This window comes from Alexandromys fortis, unplaced genomic scaffold (genome assembly GCF_014885135.2).
Source record: "Alexandromys fortis isolate MF-2015 unplaced genomic scaffold, M_Fortis_MF-2015_v1.1 scaffold_4, whole genome shotgun sequence".
Taxonomy (NCBI): domain Eukaryota; kingdom Metazoa; phylum Chordata; class Mammalia; order Rodentia; family Cricetidae; genus Alexandromys; species Alexandromys fortis.
The window spans coordinates 370,037-392,048 of NW_026067944.1; the positions used below are offsets into that span (position 1 = coordinate 370,037).

The 22,012-nt window shown below is 37.8% G+C and overlaps 1 protein-coding gene across 2 annotated transcripts in view; it reads right to left on the reverse strand.

Moving 5' to 3' along the window:
- Rock1 (Rho associated coiled-coil containing protein kinase 1) overlaps positions 1-22,012 on the reverse strand; it is a 123,027-nt gene that overhangs the window by 19,222 nt on the left and 81,793 nt on the right. For both annotated transcript variants that reach the window (XM_050148825.1, XM_050148824.1), the window contains exons 17-23: positions 13,261-13,367; positions 11,335-11,485; positions 8,596-8,756; positions 6,323-6,507; positions 4,494-4,563; positions 2,180-2,274; positions 134-299 (exon numbers count right to left, since the gene is read on the reverse strand). In XM_050148825.1, the coding sequence (XP_050004782.1) occupies positions 134-299; positions 2,180-2,274; positions 4,494-4,563; positions 6,323-6,507; positions 8,596-8,756; positions 11,335-11,485; positions 13,261-13,367 (935 nt within the window). The remainder of the gene's footprint in view (positions 1-133; positions 300-2,179; positions 2,275-4,493; positions 4,564-6,322; positions 6,508-8,595; positions 8,757-11,334; positions 11,486-13,260; positions 13,368-22,012) is intronic.

Genomic DNA, 22,012 nt, shown 5'->3' on the forward strand with positions numbered 1-22,012 from the left:
AGATCAAATAAACACAAGTGCAGAATGGTCACTCTACATGAGATACATAAGTGTATTACATGCATGTATACCCTGATACTTCAATGTATTTTGACTTAAATCAATTTCAGTGAAATATTCACCTATTACTTACCCGACTAACAGTATGATCTTTATCTGTAATCTCTTGTCTATTTCTTGAAGCAGCTTTCTTGCTTTCTTGAGTCAACTCAAAATACTGTTCTTCCAGAATTCCTCGAGCCAACTGCTCAGACTCAGCTTTTGTTTCTGCTAGGTCCAACTGAGTAGAAAGAGTTTCTCTGCAACAGTTTTAAGAAATGGAAAAAAAAAATTCAGTTCATTCTCCTTACTTGATCACATAAATGACAACCATTATCTTGTTAGCTATGGTGGCCTATCTGTATTCTTTTTTCTTTCCTCCCCCAAGACAGGGTTTCTCTGTGAAGTCCTGGCTGTCCTTTAACTCTGAGATCTGCCTACCTCTGCTTCCAAGTGCTGGAATTAAAGGTGTGTGTGCGTGTTACCATCAACCAGCCTACATGTGTCGTTCTAACAAGTGAAATCTTCCCTCAAAAAAAAATTATTTATTTATTTATTTATTTATTTATTTATTATGTATACAATATTCTGTCTGTGTGTATGACCTCAGGCCAGAAGAGGGCACCAGACCCTGTCACAGATGGTTGTGAGCCACCATGTGGTTGCTGGGAATTGAACTCAGGACCTTTGGAAGAGCAGGCAATGCTCTTAACCTCTGAGCCATCTCTCTGGCCCCCAACAAGTGAAATCTTAAGACCAGCCTGGACTACACAGTGAGATTCTCTCTGGAAACAACAGACCAAAAGAACACATTAAAAAAAACTCCACACAATTTTCTCTAAATGACAGAACCAAGGATTTTACTTAAAATAAATCCACTACAAAATTTTTATGAAAGTAATGACTTTAATTTGTTAAGCAATTTACTTTTAGAAAAAATAAAAGACTTTGCTGTGGGTCTGGACTATAAGACGGTGAGTCAATAGAGGTCAGGTTCAAGATACTAAGTCCAACTCACTAGTCATCCCTGTATCTATCTACTGGGTGGGGACTCTGGGCAAGTTCCTTACACTTTCATTATAAACTGAGAGGATTAAACCAAGTTATCCCATAAATAATTCAATGAGATTACAAAAACACAGATTCAGACCACTGTAAACTACCTGCAAACATTGGAAAGAGCACTTTGAAGCTGTTCAGAATTGCCTGAGTGTGGTGGTCATGTATACAGTTCTACCATTTGGGAGGTGGAGGCATCAGATCTGATTAAAGCCAGCCTTGGGTAGAAGAGATTCTGTCTCAAAAACTAACTTTTCAGAATTGACATTTACACTGGGACCACATTACTTTAATTTTTCCATTTGTCTGAAGGATCCTCTCTTAGATAAGCCATCTTGGTCATGTGTATACTTCCTTGATTTTTGTAGATTCTTGGTAAATTTGGGTAATGAACTATCCCTAACCATGACCACCACTACCTTTCTTTTTTCTGCTTAAAAATTATTTATACAAATATATAAAAAAAACATATCCCTATCTCTATCTATCCATCCATCCATCCATCCATCTATCGTTTTGCCTGGATGTATGTAAGTGTACCACATGTTGCTTGGAGCTTATGGTGGCCAGAAGAGAAAGCCGGATGCTCTCAAACTTAAGGTAGACTAGTCTGATATGTATAGTGATATTTTGTTTGCATTTTAACAAAGTTTGCCTGAAGATAAGAGTGCAAAGCTAAGCCACAAGAGGCCAGGGAGTGGTGGCTCACACCTTTAATCCCAGCACTAGGGAGATGGAGACAGGAAGGGATATGGCTGGGCAGACAGAGGAATATAAAGCGAGAGGAGACAGTCTGAGGACAGGATCGCCCCTTCCGTCTGAGCACTGATAGGGGTAAAAGGTCTCTCTAATGGTTGGCCGCACTGCTTCTTTGACCTCTCAGCTTTTACCCCCAAATACTTGACTCCAAGTTTTTATTAACAACAATTAGAACCTGTGCTACAGATTTGCTATCAATTAGCCCAATAAATTAGCCCCATCAGAATGATGGCACACCTACTTCCCTTTCTTTCAACTTAAATTTATAAATGCCTTTCTGAGTAGAGATTCCTGTTCCATTCCAAAGCAAAATGGGACATACTTTTCACTTTGCAGTTCCTGTATTTTCCTTAAATTTTCTCTGTTTTTTTCTTCAATTTCTTCTTTAAGTTCCTTTACCTGGGTTTTATAAAGTGTCTGTAAAAACAAGTGATAAAGAATGAAGTGTTTATGGTGTATTAGAAATAGTTCAGCAATTTTTTTCTTTTGTTTCATGTGCATTGGTGTTTTGCCTGCATGTATGTCTGTGTGAGGGTGTTGGATCCCCTAGAGCTGGAGTTACAGATAGTTGTGAACCACCATGTGGGTCCTGGGAATTGAACTGGGTTCTCGGGAAGAGCAAACTGTGGTCTTAAAGTGATGAACCATCTCTACACCCCCGATTTAACTTGTTTTAACTTTTAAGATAATTTAAAGCAACTGCTGAGGTTGGAGAGATGGCTCAGTGGTTGAGAGCACTGGCTGCTGTTCCAGAGGACCCAGGCTCAAATCCCAGAAAACACATGGTAGCTCACAACTATCTGTAACTCCAGCTTCAGGGGATTCAACACCTGAACACAAACATACATGTAGGCAAAACACCAGTGCACATAAAATAAAAATAAACCATCAAAAACAAACAAACAAACAGCCAGGCAGTGGTGTTACATGCCTTTAATCCCAGTACTCGGGAGGCAGAGGCAGGCGAATCTATGTTAAGTTGCAGATCAGCCTGGTCTACAGTGTAAGTTCCAGGACAGCCAGGACTGCCACACAAGTCTTTAAAAGAGCAAACAAACAAACAAACAAAAACAAAACAAAAAAAACAAACAAGTGGTGGCGACACACGCCTTTAATCCCAGGACTCGGGACAAGAGGCAGAGAGAGCTCTAGGAGTTTGAGGCCAGCCTGGTCAACAGAGAAAGTATCAGGACAGAAAGAGATACACAGAGAAATCCTGTCTCAAAAAAATAATAAATAAAAATAAAACAACAACAACAACAACAAAATACCCTCGTAAACAAACAAACTACAATAAGAACAAGTTAAATCCATGCATTTAAGTACATGGAATAAGGTTTACAGAATAGATGGTAGGTACTAGGGGTACAATCTGATGAATGTTAAGTTAAAATGAAATGGCAGAATACAAACTCTCAAGCTCTGCAATCAAGGAACTCTGCCCACCAAATTCAAAAGCTTCAAAACCAAATAAATTCATATAAAACAACAGACTAAGTTAAACAGAAAAAAGATATCAGATATTATTTCTCTTTCTTTCCTCCCTCCCTCCCTCCCTCCCTCCCTCCCTTAGGTGTTTTTGAGACAGGGTTTCTCTGTAGCTTTGGTGCCTGTCCTGGAACTAGCTCTTATAGACCAGGCTGGCCTCAAACTCAGAGATCTGCCTGCCTCTGCCTCCCAAGTGCTGGGATTAAAGGCGTGTGCCACCACTGACCTGCAACATCTGTTATTTCTACAACCTAAAGATGCTTATGAGGACACATACTAATTAGTGCTTATGCAAGCAGAGTCTCTAACAAAGTCTTTTTTTTTGATAAATATTTATTGCTTAGACTGGGCTAGAATTCCCTATGTAATCCATGCTGGACTGGAATTTGAGGACCCTCACTCCACCCTAAGTTAGCTTCCAAGTGCTGGGCATCAGGCATGTATTTCCACGCCCAGCAACCAAGTCTGTTTGAGACAAGACCTTACCCTATGGCCCTGGCTAGCCTGGATTCACCTGCCTATGACTCCAGTACACTGTCATTAAAAGCCTGCACCACCATGCCCAGCTATCAGTTTTATTTACAGGTATAATTTGACAGTAATTGTTTTTTTTTTTTAAATATTTATTTAGTATACAAAGTTCTGTCTGTATGCTTGAAGGCCAGAAGAGGGCACCAGACCCCATTACAGATGGTTGTGAGCCACCATGTGGTTGCTGGGAATTAACACAGGACCTTCGGAAGAGTAGGCAATGCTCTTAACTGCTGAGCCATCTCTCCAGCCCCTTGATGGTAATTGTTAAAAACTGCACAGAAAAGGTCTTTCCCCTCCTACTTCGCAATTTAAATAGACCACGAACCTTGAAAAAAATATAATTTGCAGAAATAAACTCATAAATTTCAAGCCGGGCAGTGGTGCACTCCTTTAATCCCAGCACTTGGGAGGCAGAGGCGAGCAGATCTCTGAGTTTGAGGTTAACCTGGTCTACAGAGCAAGTTCCAGAACAGTCAGGGCAACACAGGGAAACCTTGTCTTGAAAAACAAAAACAAAAACCCCAAAACAAACAAACAAAACCAACCAATGAACGAACAAACAGAACTCTATTATAAAGTTTCTTGTTTCTACATTAAAAATGATTTTCACTTACAGAAAAATACTGCTCGGCTTCAAGTTGATCTTGTAACTCCCGCATCTGCCCTTCATTTCCTCTGTATTGCCTTTATATAAAAGAAAATCAGCAATCAAATTTTTATATTTATGTTAGATTTCATTTAAGTTGCTAAAAAAAAAGGTTTGATGAGATAACTTCTGTAAGAAAAACATTTCAGCATCATTTTATTTTTCTAGCTTATCTGCTGAGAACACACTGCCTGGCTCTATCCTGAACCTATAAAATGATGCCGCTTCTTGAGAAACACATTCATTGTAGATCTCCAAGCCATAAAAAGGAAGCGGACACTGCTGTGGCTTGTTTTCCCTATAGATATCTGTGGAAAGGCAGAGATATCTGCACTTTACAGGCAGAAAGTCACAGGAATGCACTTTAATGTTTTCTACAGTAGACAAAAGTAGACGTCATAAAATTATTTAAAGTAAAAATGAAGTGTAATATATTTCTGGTAAGGAGAAAGTCAAAATATGTATCACACACAGTAAACATACCTCATAGGAAAAAGGACACTCTATGGACAAAAACAGACTCAAATATACATAGGAACATAATGGAACTTGAAGACCAAGATTTTCAAGGATTAACAATTTTATTCCAAGTTGCTAGGCTTTAATATTAGAAATTGTTTTGTAGTTTAGTAACAAGCCATGTAGTTGATAGAAAATACATTATAAATGTCCATTGAGTATAAAGAGTTGCTTGGAGAAAAATGTGTCAGTTTCATTTTTATGGTTTGGAAAGATCCAGTTAATGTGTTTCTCAAGAAAGCTTTCATTATGAAGAAGCCTATGCTTTGCACAGCATAATTTTATAGGTTCAAGATAGAGCCGGACAGTGTGGTCTCACCAGGTAAGCTAGAAAAATAACACAATGCCGAAATGTTTTTCTTGTAGAAGTTATTTTATCAGTGGTATATATATTAACTGGTAAAAATGGGGCTTCTAAATCAAGAAATTTGCCAATATAAATCCAACTTAATAAAAACAGACAACTTATCTCAACGAAACAGGCCTAATGATAGTAGTGGTGGCTCACACCTTTAATCCCAGCATTTGGGAGGCAGAGGCAGGTGAATCTCTAAATTTGAGACCAATCCATTCTACAGAGTGAGTTCCAGGACAACCGGGGCTACACACAGAAAAAAAAAAAAAAAAACCCAAAGCCAAAATAGAAAGAAGTGGGTTTTAAAGGTACAATAATATCTAGAGGAAATAAAATCACAACTTGGTATAAGGAATACCCATCTCTCATATTATGTTTTTAAAGCAGGCCCAAGACACACAGGCTTTGTCTTCATCACAAATAACCAGGTACATGACATCTTTAATAGGAAAAAAAGACTACAACTCTGAGATAAACCAAAAATAAAATAAATATCCAGAACCACCCCACCCCCTCACCTAGATTTTGTACACTTGTAATCTCCAAACTAAAGCCATCTGGAACACTTCCTGTCAAGTAAGGCAGCCTTCATTTTTGCATGCTAGTCTGGAGCAATGTGATGATATTTATAGATACGAAAATCATGAGAAAGCTAGTATTTCCATAATGAGTAGATGACTGCAAAGCCAGCAGCTCTACTAATCTGTGTCTTTCTTTAAATACCTGTAATTTGAACCTAATAAGCTTGTCCTTCCGAAGCCTGAACTTCCTTGCAAACATTCTTTGCAAGTAAATTCTTTTATCACAAAACAAACAAACAAACAGGTCTTTTTTTAAACAAATTTTGAGATCATCTGAACACACAAAGTATCAAGTATTTATAGGCCAATAAAAAAACACTAAAAGATACTTTCAAAACTTACTTTGTAAGCTGAGCAAACTCAAATTCTAACAATCTCTTTGCTTCCAATAAAGTATTTATTTCCTGTTTCATCTGTTTTTCTAAACCTTTTAAATTGTCTGCTTCAAATGCTTGAGTCTTCAATTCATTCTGTAACAATAGCCGTTTATTTGATTCCTGTTCCAGCTGCAGGGTGAGATTCTTGAGCTATGAATGAGAAAAATGATTGGCATCTTAGTTATTTTGATAACTTATTAGATATGTCAAAGGTTATTAATAAAATCTTGAGAACATTATTATCCCTTGCACTATTCTAATTTGTCCTTGTGTCTATTATTGCATATTTACTACTAAGTCAAAACAGTATCTAAAGTTTAGGTATGAAACTTGTGGGAAAAAGAAAAACTTAAATTTTAACTAGCCTCAAAGTTTTAGAAAATAATGATAAAAGTCATGTCTGGGGAGATGTTTCAAATGGGTATTTTAACTTATCCGTTCATCCACAAATGTTTACGTATTCTATTTTATACAATCCTAAAACTTGGAAAATAGTATTAAGTACTTATTAGTGTAGGAGTCAATGAACTCAAATTCTTTCAGCAGTTTATGTGTTCATTACCTGCTGTCTCCAAGGTGATTATCACAGAGATCATCATACAGCACAAACTCCTTCATCTCTGTCTTGTACATAAAACCCTCCTTTCTGTCCCTTCCCTGGATGGTCTAACACTACACCATGTTCAGTCTTAACGAATAATCTTAAACTGTTTTATTCTTCAGTTTCGAAATGCCAAACCCTTAGCAAGGCTTTCCTTAATTTTCATAAAGTCACATATATGTTACATATATGCTTGTAATCATGACTGGTCTAAGTTGTCTGTTCCCTAAAGGCAGACAGGCCAAACCTATCTTATTCATCACTGATTTTGATAAAAGCCTCATTTTTTAATTAAAAAACTTTTTAAAAATTATATTTCACTTTATGTATATGGTGCTTAGCCTACATGTTACATCTGTATATCGTATATGTGCCTAGCACCTGCGGAGGCCAAGAAGAGGTGCTGGATTCCCTGGAACTGGAATTACAGATGATTGTGAGCTGCCATGTGGGTGCTGGGATTAAAACCAGGTTCTCCTGAAAAGCAGTGATGTCCTTAACATCTGAGCCATTTCCAGCTCCATCTTCCAAATTTTCAATATTAGCCTGCTTGCTAGTTTGTTTCTATTTTTTTTAGTCAATTGTCTATAGCAACATAGATTTTCTTTAAAAAAATGTTTCCACCAATAGCATCTCTGTAAGTTTTAAAAGACAGCAGTTACTTTAGAGCTCAAGGGATTCCCATGACGACTCCATGTGTCTTTTCTTCTCTGACTTTACTTCGTTTTGCCCATGACTTACCTACCTTCTTACTAATTACACAATCTGTATTCCAATACTGCCTTCAGCAAGTCAAATCTTGGAAGTTACTTACAAATGATGTTTAAAACACATACAGTAACTACTGACATAGTCTTTCATATTTTCTTTTTTTTAATTATTTATTTATTATGTATACAATATTCTGTCTGTGTGTATGTCTGCAGGCTAGAAGAGGGCACCAGATCTCATTACAGATGGTTGTGAGCCACCATGTGGTTGCTGGGAATTGAACTCAGGACCTTTGGAAGAGCAGGCAATGCTCTTAACCGCTGAGCCATCTCTCCAGCCCCCGTCTTTCATCTTTTCATCAACAGCATTATAAATATGTACAACATGTGTTATATCAATATAAGCATTCCAAGCAGAAGTTGTTTTTCATGCTTTTCTAGATAGCATACTTTTCCATAGTCATTTATTTAATTATTTATTTAATTTGTAAAGGAAATAGCTTCCTCTAGGAAGAACTAAGACATTCTGATATAGTTGCATACACTGCTGTGATACACAATGAACGGCTCCTAGGGAATGAATGGGTTTTTTGCTAGTTTTGTCCCTTTTGTTTTTCTAGACAGGGTTTCTGTGTAGCTTTGGGGTGTACTAGCATTCACTCTGTAGACCAGGATGGCCTCAAACTTACAGAGGTCTACCTGCCTCTGCCTCCTCAGTCCATGATTAAAGGTGTGCGCCACCACTGCTCAGCTGGGAATGAATGTTGAATAGCTATTTCAGATAAAAATTCTAAGTTCTGGGATGACAGTAGAGCAGGGAACACATACTTCATTCAAATCTTCTGTTTCAAATACTGATTAAGAGTTCTCAAGTCATAACATAAAATAGTTCATCTTTTAAAAGATAAAATTAGTATGGTTTCTTACTTCATCTTCCATCCTTTCTTTATTTTCAGTCAAATGTTCTAGTTTCTGTTGAGATTGTTTCAGATCAACATCTAGCATAGAGCACTGTTTCTCAGTCTCAACAACTCTATTTTCAGCCCTTTCTCGAGCTTCTCTCTCTTCTTTCAGCTTTTTTTCCATTTCTGCAAAAGAAAAAGAGTTAGAAACATACATTATAGATCACCTTAATATTTTTCACTTTAAATGGTATGGAAATTGGTTTTTAAAATCTCTATGATTTTATCTTGGAACTGTAATAGATATTAATTATAAAAGTTCTAAGGGCATTTTAGTAACTTTTATGATAATCTCTGAAGAAAAAATTATAAAATATAATAATATTTTTTAAAAGTCTCAATTTAGTCCTTGAAAAAGAAGACAAGACAATTTAATACAATCTAGACTAGAAGATGAAGAGAGTGACTGGAAAGAGGAATAATAAGGAATGAAATGAAAGTATAGAAAATGATGAAGACAGTTATTAATCTCTTTCTTGCATTGGTCTAGAAACTTTTCAGAGGCTCTTAGGACAGGAACCCTGCAACTCAATGACAAGATTATATGATGGCAGAAAACCTCTTTAAATTATTATCAGAAGAGTCTATAGTATTTACCAGGGTGCCTTATTCTGGAATATATGTACAGCAAGCCAAGTTCTGAGAATTTTAACTTTTCCATAGTCATGCCAGTAAGAAGTTGCAAAACTAAGACAGTGTTTTTGCTATTAGCACTTGCCCTCGAGGAGACAAACCATTAGAGTACAAGTTCACTTTTCCCCTAACCTTAGTTAGTTGCACTAACATAATCATTACCTTGGCTGAGTGCTGGTGGCGCACACGTTTAATTCCAGCACTTGGGAGGCAGAGGCAGGCTTTTACAGAGCACACGCCAGGAGAGGCTCCAAAGCTACAGAGAAACATTGTCTTGGAAAAACAAAACCAAAAGCAAACACGAATAAAACCGAAACCAAACCAACCAACCAAACAAACAAATAAAAAACCAGCATAATCATTACCTCCTAATTCCTTTCTCTCCAACCTAATAGAAATCAACTTCAGTTAGGCTTGGAGTCCAGATACCTCCCTCCCATTGAGTTCCAGACTGACATTACCAACTGAGTAGTTGATATATCCATCTACATATGTGACAAAATTATCAAAGTTGTTTTCAGGGATATGCTGAGGTTTGAACTCAGGACCTCAAAAAGACTTATTTTGTGCTCTGCCTTTGATCCACATCTCTAGCTCCCAAACTTAACATACTGAAATAGTTACACCTTTCTCTCCAATTCTCAAAACACTCTACTGCACTTACATCAATCTCTGTTTAGGATATAACCATCCAATCAGCTGTTCAAACCAAACATCCTAGTCTTCCTTGCTTCCATTCAGTCCTCCTCCCATCACATTTTTGTCCTTTGTACTTCTGCTTCTTTGCTTTCTGCTTACCCCCAGTGGACAGCATCTACAACTTTCTAATAGATTATCCTACTTCCATTGTTCCTTTTTTCCCAAAGCAGTCTCCAGATCACAAGATTAGTCTTTTAAGAACATAAATTAAAACTGTGGTTGGAGATAATACAATGGACTAACACTGATCTTAGGTACAACTGAAGTGATAATAAAATGAGGCAACGGATTGATCTAAACTAGAACTGTGACTGGAAGCTATAAAGCAAAGTAACTATAAAGGAATAAAAAAAAATTGAAGCAAAAAATAGCAGTTAAGCTAAGTAACAATAAGGTCCAGAATAGATCATGAAGAAAAATCAAGGGATAGATTAAAAACAATAAACAAACCAACCAAAACTGGGAGAAAAGAAGAGTCCACCACTTTGGAAAGTAGCACGCTTTCTTTTGGGCCACCAATCAGCTCCCAAATCATGACATACTTATTATTAGTTATGAATGCTTGGCCTATCTTATGCTTGTTTCTTGCTAGCTCTTGTAACTTATATTTAACCTGTTTCTCTTTATCTGTCTTGGGGATGTTTACCTTTCTTTCATTTTGTATGTCTTACTCCATGTCTGCTTGGTTGGCACTGCCTGTCTAGCTGGCCCTGGGTGTCTTCCTTTCTTTCTGCCTTGTTCTCTCCTCTTCTCTTGTTCTCTTCTGAGCCTAGATTCCTCCCTCAAATTATTCTCTCTGCCCCCCAGCCCTTCCTATCCCTCCTCTACCTAACTATTGGCCATTCAGTTTTTATTAGACCATTAAGGTGCCTTAGGCAGGCAAGGTAAAACAGCACAAAGCTTTACAGAATTAAACAAAAGTAGCATAAACAAAAGTAACACATCTTTACATAATTAAACAAACATAACACATCTTTGCCTAAAGTAATATTCCATAACATAAACAAATGTAACACATCTTTACATAGTTAAAGTATATTTCACAACATCCATTAACTGTTTTGTTTTAGACCCAGGCCCTAAAGTCACAATTGCCTTGCCTCAGCTTCTCCAGTGCTAAGATTTCACACAGGTGGTCAGCATGCCTAGTATGATTTCACTAACTTTTATAGTAAAGATATGGTAGATAAAGTAAGGAAACTACAGAAGGTAAAATTGTGATAAAAAGAGACAATATAATAAAAGATATTCTCTTAGATAATAATGCTTACTTATACTCTTAACCACATAAGTGAAGTTTTGATCTAAAACAAATTTGTATAAGCATTATTTGAAACTAATCATAGAAAATATTCATGTAATTGACACTTACCACACATGGCAACAGACTTTGCCTCTTCTATAGACTGGTGTTTGTCAGTTAAACGCGCTTTAGTTACTTTGTGTTCATTTACTTCTTGTTCCAACCTCTGTTGTAAAGACTTGAGCTTGTAGTTCAAATCTATCTCTAAATTATTCTTTTCCTAAAAAGTAAAAATGAGAGTCATGGAAAATGACAAACTGTGCAAGAGGCACACATTAAATCTTATATTCCTCAGCACTTCACAGGAGAAAGACATCTGAATAATCTCCTTTCCCTGTCATTCCTCCCACAGAAGAATTCACCACAGTTGATGCAGAGGTCCCTGGACTGTTGGTTATGTTCAGGATGGTTTTACACAACAGTCACAGATTAATGCAACAATCTTTCATTTTGTTATTCAATTCTTGCCTTAAGAAAAAAAAAAAAAACCTGCCGGGGCGGTGGTGGCACACGCCTTTAATCCCAGCACTCGGGAGGCAGAGGCAGGTGGATCTCTGTGAGTTCGAGGCCAGCCTGGTCTACAAGAGCTAGTTCCAGGACAGGCTTAGACAGGATCCAAAAGCTACAGAGAAACCCTGTCTAGGACCTGGTGCTTCATGTTTTTTAAATAAGTACTTTTGTTGCTTTTGATGAATGTTAAAATTAAGAATCTTAATAGTCTGGTTGATCTACCTGTACTGTATTGGCTAACTCTCTTTGTTATTTCATTTCCTCTATGTACAGATCCACTGCTGACACTAGGTGATAGATATCTTTAGCAGAGCTTTTGGGGTAGTCAGTAGTGCAACTTACTATTAATTTTTGTATTTCTTCAGTGCAATGCTAAGTTTTCTGTCCCATGACTTGCCTGAGTGTGGTAGTTTGTCATAACCATGTACCCTGAATTTGGTTTACTTAAAAGACAGGGTTAACAAGTATCTTTAAATAATTAGGATACAGCTTTCTGTATTTCTGTTTCGAAAAACCAAAACCAAAAAAACCAAACAAACAAAAAAACCCAAAAAGAAAAAAACATACTCTGGGATAGAAAACATACCAAAGCAGCAGCTTTTGACTCATTTCCAAGGAAACAGTGAAAGTGAGACCTACATCTGTAAAGTAATTATTTGATCCTCTCCTCAGCAAAGTACTTAGTAGTGAAACTGATAAAATTCTAAATAAATGCAGGGGCCAGCAAGATGGCACTGCTGGATAGACACTTACCACTAAGCCTGAGGACCCTAGTTATATCCTTAAAAGCCATACGCAAAAGGTGGAACTGACCCTCCCCCATCAACTGTCCTGACTCCACAAATGAGTCATGAAGCATGATCTTACAGGAAGAGGTAAGGATAGAGGGAGCGAGAGATAGGGGGTGGTACACAAGCCAATTACTTTGATCTTTTCCATTTTTTTTTTTAAAACTAACAACATGGAATAAATACACGATCCAGTCCTTTATTTTTTTCTCTTCATATGATTTAACATACAAAGGATTAATACCTTTCTCTTACCCATGTACAAAGGAACTAGGAACAATTTCTTTTTAAATGTGCATTGGTGTTTTGCCTACATGTTACATTTGTGTGAAGATCCCCTGGAACTGGAGTTATAGGCAATTATGAGTTGCCATACAGGTGCTGGGAACTGAACCTGGGTCCTCTGAAAGAGTAGCCAGTGCTCTTAACTAGTAAGTCATCTCTCTAGCCCTAGGAACAATTTTCTTGTTAAAAGCTATTTCCAAATCAAAGTATTGTGATTATCTATTAAGCATCCAACGCTTTTTAGGGTACAAACAAGAACATGGTAGCAAGATGACAAATAATCACACATACATTCCCATATACCAAGAACCAACCACATAATAAACTATAAACACTACAAATGAATGCTATAAACTATCTTATAACCTTTGACAACCACAATATAATATAATTAGGACTGTAAGTCACTCACCTTTTCAGAATGATTGAGCATGTCTTGAGCCTCTTTTCTTTCTCCTTCCACTCTTTCAAGATTATGTTTGAGATGCTTCACCTCCTCTTGTAAAGATGTTATTCGTGCTATGAAAAGCAAAAAAGGTTAAAAAGTAAAACTTAATGGTATTATAAATAAGAACTGTGATGTTTTTGGGGGAGTGAGGAGTGTGGAGGACTTCTGGGTGCTTCTTCATGTTCAGTTTTGAATTTTTAGTTTATGAGTATTTTGTATGCATTAGCGTTGTACCCCAATTGTGTTGCAGTGCCCATAGAGGCCAGAAGGGGGAGTTGCGTCTACTGGGACTGGAGTTAGAGACAGTTCTAAGGTGTCAGATGGGTGCTGATGACTTAACCCAAGTCCTTTGAATGAGCAGCAAGTGCTATTAGTTGCTGAACCATCTCTCTAGCCCAGTGGTTCTCAACCTTCCTAATGCTGCAATCCTTTAATACAGTCCTTCATGTTGTGGTGACCTCCAATCATAAAACTATTTTCATTGCTACTTCATAAATAAAATTTTGCTACTCTTATGAACCATAATGTAAATCTGTGTTTTTCTATTGTCTTAGGCAACCCACATAAAATGGTTGTTTGATCCTTCATAATAGAGTTGTTAGACCCTCAAAGAGATCACAATCCATAGGCTGAGAACCGCTGGCCTAGAAAGACTTTTAACCAAGGAAGAGCAAGGCTTATTCACTAAAAACTAAAGTGCATTGTTAACCCAGGTCCAGAGGAGGATGATTCTAATTTCACCCAATCAGTAAACTGAGGCAAGGTTGTTTGGGTTCAGCAATTCAAGAAGGGCTACATAACCAGACCTTGTCTCAAAACCAAATGAAACACAAAACACAATAAAACTTCAAAACAATAATACAAAAGGAAATAGATTGTGTTCATAGATTGGAAGTCCTATGAGATGACAATATTTAAAACAATCAACAAAGACATGTGGCCCTATTAAAATTCCACACGTATGTTCTGCATAAATAGGAAAGCTAACTAATTATGAACTGCAGGAACAGCTAAATAATCCTGTGGAAGAACAGTAACACACCCCCAAATTTCAAAACCTGCTATAAAACTACAGTGCTCCAAACATGTGGTGCTGGCATATGGCAGAAGTACATATCAACAAAACAGACTTGAGAAAACAGAAATGAAGCCTACGCTGCGGGGGAAGTAAGGGGTAGTGAGAGAGAGAATTGAGCGCCTGTGTGCCAGGTACACATCTGTGTGCCGTGCAGGTGAAGGGTAGAGGTCATGAGTTGATACCAGGTACTTCCTCAATTCCTTCTCTACCTTACTTTCTTAAAACACATCTCTTACTAAACTCTTGCAGCTACAATGGCTGGCCAGTGAGCCCTTGGATATCTGCTTCTCTCTGCTCATGCTAGTACTAAGGTTACAGATATGCACTTCTGCACCTAGTGCTTACATGGGTACTAGAGATCTGAACGCAGGTACTTTACTGCCTATTGTGCTGCCTCCCCAGACAAATCCATTCATTTATTCATTTGTTGTTGTTGTTTTTCAAAACAGGGTTTCTCTGTAGCTTTGGAACCTGTCCTGGAACTTGCTCTTGTAGACCAGGATGTCCTCGAACTCCCAGAGATCGGCCTACCTCTGCCTCCTGAGTGCTGGGATTAAAGGTGTGCGCCACCACTGCCCGACACCCATCCATTTATTAAAGATAATTTCCCCCCTTTCTTTTTCATTCATTCGATTTTTTTTTCAGTCCAAGGGATTAGACCTAGGGCCTTATGCATGAACACGAGGCAACTACTCAACTACATTTCAATCACAGACAATCAATATTTAATAAAAACATCAAAGTGATTTTAAAAGGAAGAAACAGGAACTAAGAAATATGTTCTAGACTCCACATGTGAACATGTATACACATCCCCCTTCCTCTCACAACACATACACAAAAACCAACCACTTAGACAAATGATGCTGAAACAACTAGGCATCAGATGCTCAACATCATTACTCATTAGGAGCTAAAAATGAAAACTGCAGTAATATGACTTCATATCTAGTGTTAACAACGTGGAAAAATAAGAATACCAATTCCTTGACATAGGAAAATGAAATGGTTCAGCCACTGCAGAAAACAGTTTAGCAGTCTCACAAAAGTTAAGCAAGGAATTACTAGATGACCCAGCAATTTCACACCTAACTATACATCCAAAGGAACACAGATGACAAATATAGTTGTAAGTTAATGTTTGTTCACAACACTGTTATTTACAATAACAAAGGGTGAAAGCAATCTGAAGGTCTACCAACAGGAGAATGGATATAAAAGCTGTAGTAGTAACATACAAAAGACCTTTAATGAGATACTAATACATGTTACAAATATTAAAACAACATTACAATACAGAAAAGAAGCCTCATGCAAAAAAAAAATCACATATTACATGATGCCTACAGAAAATATAAAGTAAATTCAGATCAGAGATAAAGAAAATCAGTGGCTTCTGGTGATTAGACAGAAGTGGAAAAGAGAAAGACAGTTTAATGGATGAAATGTGTTTAGAAGTTAATGAAGAAATTTTAGAACTAGTTAGAGGAGACAGTTGTACAACCTTCTGAAAACAATGATGGGCACTGTTTTGTAAATGCCTAAGAAAATGAAGAACTGGGCAGCCACCAGTGGCTAAAAATTTAAAAAAAAAAAGTCAGACTTCATGTGCTTCCTTGTATTTAACTATTATTAAGTTTCTTGTTCAAGCCCTACCTAAGAAACGTGAGTCACTGGATCTAAATCCCAATGTCCAGTACTGTGAGTGTGGGACAACACATTTATTATGTCAGTGGGTGAAGTCAGCAAGTTCAGAATGGGATATCTCAACACTCAAGAGGTGGAGGCAGGCAGAACTCCGTGAGTTCTCACGCCATCACATACAGAGATGGTTTCAGGCAAAACAAAAATAAAAATGGGATTATGTCAGGAGTAAAGAATGACCATAAAATAAGCAATGAAAAGGACAAGCATATAATCATACTATAAATTTTTCTTAACTTTCACTAATATCTAAAAGATTCTGTTAAAAAAAAAACCAATTAATAGCTGGGAAGTGGTGACACACGCCTTTAATCCGGGCACTCAGAAGGCAGAGGCAGGTGATCTCTGAATTCAAAGCCAGATGGTCTATAATAGCTAGTTCCAGGACAGTTAGGACTGCTATACAGAGAAACCCTGTCTTGAAAAACAAAAACAAACAAACAAAAAAACCAAACCAAACAAACAAACCAAAAATTAAAACAACAACAAAAGCATTAAGAAAAACTTGGCATAAACAAATTTGAAGCTTTCTCGGTCACTATGAAGAGGCTCCTTTCTAGGTTATATTTGAACCTATTTGAAGCCAGGTGCCTGAGAGATAAAACTGCACACCTCTCCTCAGCTATGAGTCAATGGAAGCTCCTAATTTCCATTTTTGTAGTCCTCAACACTGACTTGACCTCTTTCCATAGAATTTAGCCTCATGATATCCAAAATATGTTTCCTTCCATGATGAAGGTTAAAACATACTCCCCCTGATCCTCCAGTCTTTCTTAACAGGCCCGACAATTCTCAAGTGTGTCCTTTGTGTAGGTAGAGTGGGCGTTGCTATTGAACATCAACAAATATCAGGAAAATATAAGTAAAGGCAGACATCTTTAGAAAAAAAATCAAATGGTATTTACGTTTTAAAACTGTTTCTTTTATTAACTGTTAGTTATGATTGGTCTGCTTTTTAGTTCCACAAAGAATGCTAATAACTTGAATACCAACCTTTCCTAGTACCCTTTTTTTCCCTACAAGGGGTCTTGTTTCCACAACTGAGGAATTCCTTAGATTTAGCAGTGATAACCCTCAGCGTGCATTAGGTGAATTGCAAGTAAGACTTAAAAATAGGCAAGTTTTTCAACCAATATTCAAAAATTTGGATATAAAAATTACTTCACAGAAACAACTCACAAAGGATCACAAATACAGACACTATGCCAACTTATACACTTCAAACTTTACCAAATCATTTCCTATTAGAGCAATGATATAAAAAATGCCTTATACTAAAAAGTGGCTACATTAGTTGGGTGGTGGTGGTGGTGCACACCTTTAAACCCGGAGCCCAGGAGGAAGAGGCAAGCAGATCTCTGAGAGGTCAAGGACAGCATAATCTACAGAGTAAGTTCCAAGACAGTCAAGGGTACAAAAAGAAACCATCTCGAAAAATCAAAAAGAAACAAAAGTGGCTAAATTAAACACTTTATAGATTTTTAAACACAAGTTAAAGAACAGGACTGGAATTATAGTTTACGTGGTAATTAGTATTACTAAAACCCTAGGTTTGATCCCTAGCCTGCAAATAATTAAAAACAAAATTTAAAGATAAAAAGTGAAGGGTAGACTGAACCAGTGACTGGGGCAACAGCAGGCGTCAGTGAACTCCACAAGAGCAGGAGTGGGTCCTGACCAGGGTTATTTGTAGAAGTAGAACTGGCCCAGTGACCTAGGACAGGGCAGGCCTGAGGTGATGCGTTCCACAAGAAGGAGAACCAGCTACCTAGGCCTGAGTGCGCCTGAGAAAGCAAGCTCCACAGGAGCAGGACTGGATCCAGTGGCGGGACATTTATGGACACAACGAAGCCGGCAACCTGGGCAAGAGCAGACCTGAGACAGCAAAATCCACAAGAGCAGGTACAGGGGAACAACCGCTGAGCAAGTGAGCCAGAGAAAGCTGCAGGTCTGAACCTGAATCCGGGACCTTCAGGAAAGTCGACCTAAGCCAGGACCCCTGTGAATCTGGGACCTCCAAGGGAGTAGGCAGGAACCAGAGATCTTTGCGGGTCCAGGCGTGAGTCTGGGTCCTCAGTGGGAGTAGGCCTGAGCCAGGACCTCTGTGGGTCCAAGTGTAGGTCTGGAATGTCAAAGAGAATAGTCAGGAACCAGAAACCTCTGTGGGTCTGAGCATGAGTCTGGACCTCAGAGGGAATAAGTCTGAGCCAGGTCCTCTCTAGGTCTGCGCGCACCCGAGCCTGGGAACTCTAAGGGAGTAGACCAGAGCCAGAGTCCTTTACAGGACCAACCACAAACCAGGGACCTCAGCAGGAATGGATTCAGACCAGGACATTTATAGAAACAGGTCTGAGCCCACAACCTAGGCTAGAGCAGGTCTAACAGAGCTGAGCACAGCCTGGAAGAGCTGAGTGACCTCCAGGAACACTGAGACCAATGGGGTAACTAGAACCATGGCACTAACTGTACCACGAGGATCAACCATCTGAGCCTTGGATTCACTGGCACCTAGAAGATTAATCAAAAGAATCACAGACAGCCCCAACCACACCTATTAGAGGAAAAGATGAGTAGAAAAGGGAAGAACACATGCTACACCACAAAGAGCAACACGGCACCAATAAAGCCTAAAGACCCTACAACAGCAAGACTTGAACAACCAAATATGGATGATCAGAAGAAAATGACCTAAAAAATAACTTCAGGAAAATGTTTGAAACTCTTAAAAAGGAAATGAGAAATTCCCTCAAAGAAATGGAGTTAAAGACAAACAATTAGAAGACATCAGGAAATCCCTTAAAGAAAACAAAGAAAAAGCAAGCAAACAGATGAAATAAACGATTCATTAGACTTGAAAACTGAAATAAAGACAATAAAGAAAATACAAGCCGAGGGAATTATAGAAACAGAAACCATGAGAAAATGATCAGGAACCACAAACACAAGCATGAACAGCAGGATACAAGAAATGGAAGAGAGAATCTCAAGTGTTGAAGATACAATAGAGGAAAATAGACTCGTCAGTCAAGGAAAACATTAAATCTAACAAAAGCTTAACCCAAAATATCCAGGACATATGGGACAAACCTAAGAATAACAGGTATAGAAGAAGGAGAAGTTCAACTCAAGCCGGGTGGTGGTGGCACACACCTTTAACCCCAGCACTCGGGAGGCAGAGACAAGCAGATCTCTGTGAGTTCCAGAACAGGTTCCAAAGCTACAAAGAAATCCTGTCTAAAAAAACAAAAAAACAAAAAAACAAAAAAAAAAAAAAAAAGAAAGAAAGAAAGAAAGAAAGAAAGAAAAAAGAAAGAAGCAGCTCAACTCAAAAGCACAGAAAATATATTTAACAAAAATCACAGAAGGAAACTTTCCCAACCTAAAGAAAGATATGCCTATGAAGTTACAAGAAGCTTACAAAATGCCAAACTGGATCAAAAAAATAAAAAAGGTCCCCTCACCACATAATAATTAAAACAATAAACATACAAAATAAAGAAAGAATATTAAGAGCTGCAAAGGAAAAAGGCCAAGTAACATATAAAGGCATGAAAGACCTGGATAAATCCAGACCTCTCTAGCAGAAAGAGTAGAGCCAAAAAAAATCTAGCACAGAGAGAAGAACCAAAAATCTAGGTTAATCGGTTCAGTGACTCTGTTCCAGGAACTGGCTGACTATAAAGTTAGATTATAATCTTGAGAAACAGGGAATTACCCCCTTGTGATTATCACTGGTATTTTCGGAATTTTCCAATAATCACGGGTATTATTAGAATTTTCCACTGACGCCCTCCCTGCCCACTTTGGATTACTAGGTTGTGGTTTTTTCCCTTAAACACCCCTTCTCCCAGCTACTCGAGTAGAACTCTCTACCCCTGCATGGGAAATGAGTTTCGGCCCCAGTGCACTGGTTCCTGTCCTGTCAATAAACCTCGTGTGATTGCAGCAAGGACGGTCTCTCATGAGTTCATGGGTGGTCGTGTTATCCCGAGACTTGAATGAGAGTCTCCCCACTCTGGGGGTCTTTTAGGCAGACCTATCAGAATTACACCTGGCTTCTCATTGGAGACAATGAAAGCTAGAAGATTGTAATCAAGTATTATCCAGACATTAAGAGAACACAGAAGCCAGAACAGACTATTATACCTAGTGAAACGTTCAATACCATAGAAGGACAAAACAAGATTAAACCATGACAAAACAAGATTTAACCAATACCTAGCCACAAGCACAGCACTATACAAAATACTAGAAGGAAAACTCCAACCCAAAGAAGTTGGCTATATCAACAAAAAACACAGACAATCGATGATTTCAGAGCAACATATCCCACAAAAGGAGAAAACACAAAATAACATCATCAACAACAAAAACTAAATTAACAGGAGATAGCAATCACTGGTCATTAATATCCCTTAATGTAAATGGACTCAACTCACCTATAAAAAGGCACAGGCTAACAGATTGGATTAAAAAAACAACAAAATCCATCCCTCTGCTACATACAAGAAACACACCTCAACCTCAAAGACACACATTGCATCAAAGTAAAGGGTTGGGTAAAAATTTTCCAATCAAATGGACCTAAGAAACAAGCTGATGTAGCTATCCTAATATCTAACAAAATAGACTTCAAACTAAAATCAATCAAGAGACAAAGAAGGACATTTCATATTAGTCACAGGAAAAACCCATCAAGAGGAAATCTCAATACTGAACATCTATGCCCCAAATACAAGGGCACCCTCATACGTAAAAGAAATACTTCTAAAGCTTAAATCATACATTAAAACCTACACACTAATAGTGGGAGACTTCTACACCCCACTCACACCACTGGACAGGTCAGTCAGACGAAATATTAACAGAGAAATAAGGGAACTAACAGATGTTATGACTCAAATGGATTTAACAGACATCTATAGAATATTCCATCCAAACAGAAAAGAATATACCTTCTTCTCAGCACTTCATGAAGCCTTCTCAAAAATTGACCACATACTCAGTACCAACACAAGCTTCAACAAAAACAAAAAAAATTGGAATAACCCCATGTATCTTATCAGATCACCGTGGTTTAAAACTAGAAGTCAATAGCATTACTAATTCCAGAAAACCCACAAACACAAGGAAATTAAACAATGCTCACCCGAATCATCAATGGGTCAAGAAAGAAATAAAAGGAGAAACTGAAGGCTTCCTAAAATTCAATGAAAATAACCACACATCATACCCAAATTTATGTTCACAATGAAAGCAGTGTTAAAAGGCAAGTTCATAGCACTAAATGCTTACATAAAGAAGCCGGAAAAATCCCACATGAGTCAATTAACAGAACATTTGAAAACTTTAGAACAAAAAGAAGCAAACTCACCCACGAGAACTAGATTGCAGGAAATAATCAAATTGAGAGTTGAATCAACAAAATAGAAACAAAGAAAGCAATACAAAGAATCAATGAGACAAAGAGTTGGTTCTTCAAGAAAAATCAACAAAATAGACAAACCTTTATCCAAACTAACCAAAAGGCAGAGAGACAATATCCAAATTAGCAAAATCAGAAATGAAAAGGGGGACATAACAATAGACACAGAGGAAATACAGAGAATCATCGGGTCATATTTTGAAAACCTGTACTCCACAAAATTGAAAAACTTAAAGGAAATGGACAACTTTCTGGATAAATATCATTTACCAAAATTAAATCAAGACCAGATAAACAAATTAAACAGACTTATAACTGCTAAAGAAATAGTCATCAAAAGTCTCCCAACCAAAAAAAGCCCAGCATCAGATGGTTTCAGCTCAGAATTGTACAAGACTTTCAAACAAGAACTAATACCAATAGTCCTCAAATTATTCCACACAATAGAAATAGAGGGAACACTGCCAAACTCTTTTTATGAGGCTACAATTACCCTGATACTAAGACCA